Source organism: Oncorhynchus mykiss, chromosome 23, assembly GCF_013265735.2.
Source record: "Oncorhynchus mykiss isolate Arlee chromosome 23, USDA_OmykA_1.1, whole genome shotgun sequence".
NCBI classification, from domain to species: domain Eukaryota; kingdom Metazoa; phylum Chordata; class Actinopteri; order Salmoniformes; family Salmonidae; genus Oncorhynchus; species Oncorhynchus mykiss.
This window is the reverse complement of record NC_048587.1, coordinates 4,902,630-4,908,509: the sequence shown is the minus strand read 5'-3', so window position 1 is coordinate 4,908,509 and position 5,880 is coordinate 4,902,630. Positions and strand designations below refer to the sequence as shown.

Genomic DNA, 5,880 nt, shown 5'->3' with positions numbered 1-5,880 from the left:
CTGGATACGTGAACGGTGAAGTTAAGAGTGCAAACTCACTTATTTAAACAACAACAGAGAAACTAAACTAACAAGGAGCTGCTACTTTTGCACGATGGGGCACAGAATCAGAACAATCCCAGACGGGTGTAAACTCACTTATTTAAACAACAACAGAGAAACTAAACTAACAAGGAGCGGCTACTTCTGCACAATGGGGCACAGAATCAGAACAATTGCAAACTAATTATTCAGACTCCTCCTACTATTTTTCCCACATTATTGTTAAATTACAGCCTTATTCTAATATTGATGAACTAAACATTTTTCCCTCTGCAATTTCCACACAATTCCAAATCATGACAAAGGGAAAACAGGTTTTAAGACTTTGTTTTGTTCATGTACTGTATACATATACATTTTTTAAAATAACTTATTTACATAAGTATTCAGACCCTTCGCTATGAGACTCGAAACTGAGCTCAGGTGCATCCTGTTTCCATTGATTATACTTGAGATGTTTCTACAAGTTGATTGGGGAAGGGTACCAAAACATTTCTGCAGCATTCAAGGTCCCCAAGAACACAGTGGCCCCAACCTAAAGATTCTCAGACCATGAGAAACAAGATTATCCGGTCTGATGACACCAAGCTTGAACTCTTTGCTCTGAATGCCAAGCGGCACGTCTAGAGGAAACCTGGCACCATCCCTACGATTAAGCACGGTGGTGGCAGCATCATGCTGTGCAGATGTTTTTCAGCAGCAGGGACTGGGAGACTAGTCAGAATCGAGGTGAAAGATAAACGGAGAGATCCTTTCTAGGGAGTTTTTCCTAGCCACCGTGCTTCTACACCTCATTGCTTGCTGTTTGGGGTTTTAGGCTGGGTTTCTGTACAGCACTTTGAGATATTAGCTGATGTACGAAGGGCTATATAAATAAATTTGATTTGATTTGATGAAAACCTGCTCCAGAGCACTCACGACCTCAGACTGTGGCGAAGGTTCATCTTCCAACAGTACAACAACCCTAAGCACACAGCCAAGACAACGCAGGAGTGGCTTCGGGACAAGTCTCTGAATGTCTTTGAGTGGCCCAGCCAGAGCCCAGACTTGAACCTGATTGAAAAATGTATTTATTTTTGCTTTATTTAACTAGGCAAGTCAGTTAAGAACAAATTCTTATTTACAATGACGGCCTACTGGGGAACGGTGGGTTAACTGCCTTGTTCACGGGCAGAATGACAGATTTTTACCTTGTCAACTCGGGGATTCGATCCAGCAACCTTTCAGTTACTGGCCCAATGCTCTAACCACCAGGATAACTGCCGCCCCCAAAATCTCTGGAGAGACCTGAAAATAGCTGTGCAGCAACACTCCCTATCCAACCTGACAGAGCTTGAGAGGATCTGCAGAGAAGAATGGGAGAAGCTCCCCAAATACAGGTGTGCCAAGCTTGTAACATCATACCCAAGAAGACTCGAGGCTGTAATCGTTGCCAAAGGTACTTCAACAAAGTACTGAGTAAAGGGTCTGAATACTTATTTAAATGTGATATTTAAGTTTTTTTTTTTTTTATATTTAAGACTTTTGCTACAATTTAAAAAAAAAAACTGTTTTTACTGTGTCATTATGGGGTATTGTGATGTCATTATGGGGTATTGTGATATCATTATGGGGTATTGTGATATCATTATGGGGTATTGTGATGTCATTCTGGGGTATTGTGTTGTCATTCTGGGGTATTGTGATGTCATTCTGGGGTATTGTGTGTAGATTGATCAGGGGAAGAAGGCAATTGAATCAATATTAGAATAAGGCTGTAACGTAGCAACATGTTGAAAAAGGTCAAGGGGTCTGAACACTCGATCTTGACCGATACTAGTAACAATGTGCCACAACTACGAACTATGGAAAACCATCCTGAAAATGAACTTTCTCCAAGTGTGAACTTTTGAAATGCATAAAGGTCACAATAGAAATCCATTTTAACTAGGTGCTGTAACGCGTCTAAGAGAGTAAAACATAATGAGGGGAATAAATGGGCATTGGAAGGCTTTCTGATTTACGCTGGTATTTTACACATTCTGAGGGTATTAAGAGTGCCCTAAAAAGAACATTACCAAGCCACATAAAAAGGCAAGGATTAAAGTAGGTAGGCCTTAATGTGGCAGAGTATAAAGAATCACGAGACGAGATAAATTGTCCCAGAAATGATACTGTTGAACTTAGTCTTCCTGGTGGGTCTTCCTGGGTGGGAGGGAGGATACATTTTTTTTCAGGATGGGGTCCGTTTTTGTAACTCATTAAAAAGCTAAGTTGCCAACAGGCAAGACTCGTAAAATATGAAAAGAAATTAGTGGGTCGTAATTTGACAGAAGAAGAAAGGTAACAATAATGATGTGAAATAAACTGACACTGACAATCTGTCTGTCTGTCTGTCTGTCTGTCTGTCTGTCTGTCTGTCTGTCTGTCTGTCTGTCTGTCTGTCTGCTGGAGCCAAATGTCATTCATATTTTATCCACAGAGCAGCACCACTAATTGGCTCTATAGCTTCCATTTCCTGAATTACATTTCCAGAATCCATCCCTCCATCCCTGTTCTCACTCACCTTTTAAAGCTAAATCATTTGAGTTCAAAAGAAAGCGCTAGTGAAAGGGAATGAGAGAGGCGAGGCAGAGTGAATGAGAAAGAGAGAGGGAGGGAGAAAAAAAAAAGAAAACGTTCTTCTCGGGTCCTCTTTTTAATGAGATAAAAAATTCCCATTTCTCCCCATTTCCCTGCTATAATTGCTGATTATGTTGTTATACACCATACCAGGAGCTCTCCTCTCCTCCAGCCTCTCCTCCCCATCAGCCAGATTCAGCATGGCATCTACAGGGCTTCAAAGGGCCCAGGCTGGAGAGGTGGGCAGACTCGTTTGGAGCGTCTCTCCTTCAGGCCGCAGTAACGCAGCAAGGTAAACACGGCATGGTTACTCCTAATTACCCCTCTGGACTCGGCCAGGGCAGCTCTGTTTCAGCTGACCCCTGTGATAATAAAGATTAAGGGCATATCGTATTTCTTTTGACAGTTTAATTAGGAATTCAGCTGTAGGGGCACGAAGCAAGTTACCATGTGCCATGAAATATTTAAAAAGAATGACATCCAAAAAGAATCCTAATGAAAATGGTCTTCCTCCGTCCTGAACTGCTACGGTACGGGACAGACTAGGGGATATTAGGTCAATGATTCTAATCAATAACCTCTTGATCTCCTACATGTTAATACACTGCTGCCTGCTGTTATCTAAGCTCCAGAAGAAGAAGACGGGGGGACGGGACGGGGGACGGGACGGGGGACGGGACGGGGGGGGTTGAATAGTGGAGGCAACAACTGTTTTTTTTCTTTGTGACTTGCGGTAGCACTGTGTGGTTCTAAATCAATAGTTTGTTTAGTATTCTGAAAATGGCTGAAATATTAAGTTGCTTGACCCTGCTGTAGGTCGTGTCACTGTTTGTTACATACAATATGTTCTGTGGACTTCACCAGACGGATGTTGCTCTCCAGAGTGTGCAACGCTGTCATCATGGCAAATTTGAAGAATCTCAAATATCAAAATATATATATATTTTTTTGTTACCCCTTTTTCTCCCCAATTGGTAGTTACAGTCTTGTCCCATCGCTGCAACTCCCGTACGGACTCGGGAGAGACGAAGGTCGAGAGCCGTGCGTCCTCCCGAAACACAACCCAACCAAGCCGCACTGCTTCTTGACACAATGCCCACTTAACCCGAAAGCCAGCCGCACCAATGTGTCAGAGGAAACATCGTACACCTGGTGACCGTGTCAGCGTGCACTGCGCCCGGCCCGCCACAGGAGTCGCTTGTGCACGATGGGACACGGACATCCCTGCCAGCCAAACCCTCCCCTAACCCGGACGACGCTTGGCCAATTGTGTGCCGCCCCACAGCCGGCTGCGACAGAGCCTGGACTCGAACCCAGAATCTCTAGTGGCACAGCTATGCAGTGCCTTAGACCACTGGGCAACTCGGGAGACCCCTTGTAAAATATATTTTGATTTGTTTAACACTTTTTTGGTTACTACATGATTCCATATGTGTTATTTCATAGTTTTGATGTCTTCAATATCATTCTACAATGTAGAAAATAGTAAAAATAAAGAAAAACCCTTGAATGAGCTCGTGATCTAAAACTTTTGGCCATTAGTGTAGGCTGTAGGAATGCTATGGTGTAAATGCAGACTGCTGTAGAATGATATAGGCTGCAGGAATGCTATGGTATAAATGCATAATGCTGTAGAATGATATAGGCTGCAGGAATGCTATAGTGTAAATACATAATGCTCTAGACAGAATAAGAGACACAAGACAAAGGTTGTGTCCCGAATGACACCCTAGTCCCGATGTAGTGCACTATTAAGGGCGTAAGGCAAGGGGAAACATGCTGGGATATGTGATATCTTCTCTTTAGAGACAGTGAATCAGGTTCTGGTGTTTCAGCGCACAGCCACTTCCTGTTATTGGAACTGATGAATAGCCACTAGGCAATATAAAGGGAGGAAGTCTGACTAGCTATTAATGATAACGCTTAGCTCATGTTGTTGGCCCTGGCTCTCCTGAAGTCTGACTAGCTATTAATGATTACCTTTAGCTCATGTTGTTGGCCCTGGCTCTCCTGAAGTCTGACTAGCTATTAATGATAACCATTAGCTCATGTTGTTGGCCCTGGTTCTCATGATGCCTGACTAGCTATTAATGATTACCCTTAGCTCATGTTGTTGGCCCTGGTTCTCCTGAAGTCTGACGAGCTATTAATGATTACCCTTAGCTCATGTTGTTGGCCCTGGTTCTCCTGAAGTCTGACGAGCTATTAATGATTACCCTTAGCTCATGTTGTTGGCCCTGGTTCTCCTGAAGTCTGACGAGCTATTAATGATTACCCTTAGCTCATGTTGTTGGCCCTGGTTCTCCTGAAGTCTGACTAGCTATTAATGATTACCCTTAGCTCATGTTGTTGGCCCTGGTTCTCCTGAAGTCTGACAAGCTATTAATGATTACCCTTAGCTCATGTTGTTGGCCCTGGTTCTCCTGAAGTCTGACTAGCTCATCAGGAAATGGCTGACTTTTCGGATACATGTTTTCTTCAGGAGGTGGGAGTCAGTCTTCATTGAAAGAATAATAACCAGATAGGCAGATGCTAACATATGAATTGTGCTAAGCCATAAGGTCATGTTATAATGATGTGGTGATTTTGCATTGTATAATAGACAGCAAATAGTAGGTCCTTCAAGTCACATCTTTCAAAGGACATCCTGTAGGTTTTAATTCATGGCCGGAGTGTATTCCTAAAAATTACGAATTAAAAATTATAATATAAAGTTGAGTAAATTATGGTCATTTTTTTCTCAAATAAATGAATAGTCACTCAAAAGCACAAACAATTGAGTTTAAAGATCTGGGGTTAATATGATACCACTTCTCCAACCAGGGATGCCATGTGTAAGAGACAAGGCCTGGGGCTAATATGGTACCACTTCTCCAACCAGGGATGCCATGTCTTTAAGAGACAAGTCCTGGGGTTAATACGGTACCACTTCTCCAACCAGGGATTCCATGTGTTTAGGGACAAGGTCTGGGTTGGGGTTAATATGGTACCACTTCTCCAACCAGGGATTCCATGTGTTTAGGGACAAGGTCTGGGTTGGGGTTAATATGGTACCACTTCTCCAACCAGGGATGCCATGTGTTTAGGGACAAGGCCTGGGCTGGGGTTAATAAGGTACCACTTCTCCAACCAGGGATGCCATGTGTTTAGGGACAAGGTCTGGGTTGGGGTTATTATGATATCACTTCTCCAACCAGGGATGCCATGTGTTTAAGAGACAAGGTCTGGGGCTAATAT

At 43.0% G+C, this 5,880-nt stretch overlaps 1 protein-coding gene across 1 annotated transcript in view; it reads right to left on the bottom strand.

The window, feature by feature from the left end:
• Positions 1-3,543, bottom strand: part of LOC118943916 (S-antigen protein-like) — a 14,285-nt gene extending 10,742 nt beyond the window's left edge. The window contains exon 1 of the mRNA XM_036960835.1: positions 3,500-3,543. Within this exon, the coding sequence (XP_036816730.1) occupies positions 3,500-3,543 (44 nt within the window). The remainder of the gene's footprint in view (positions 1-3,499) is intronic.
• Positions 3,544-5,880: the final 2,337 nt, after the last annotated feature.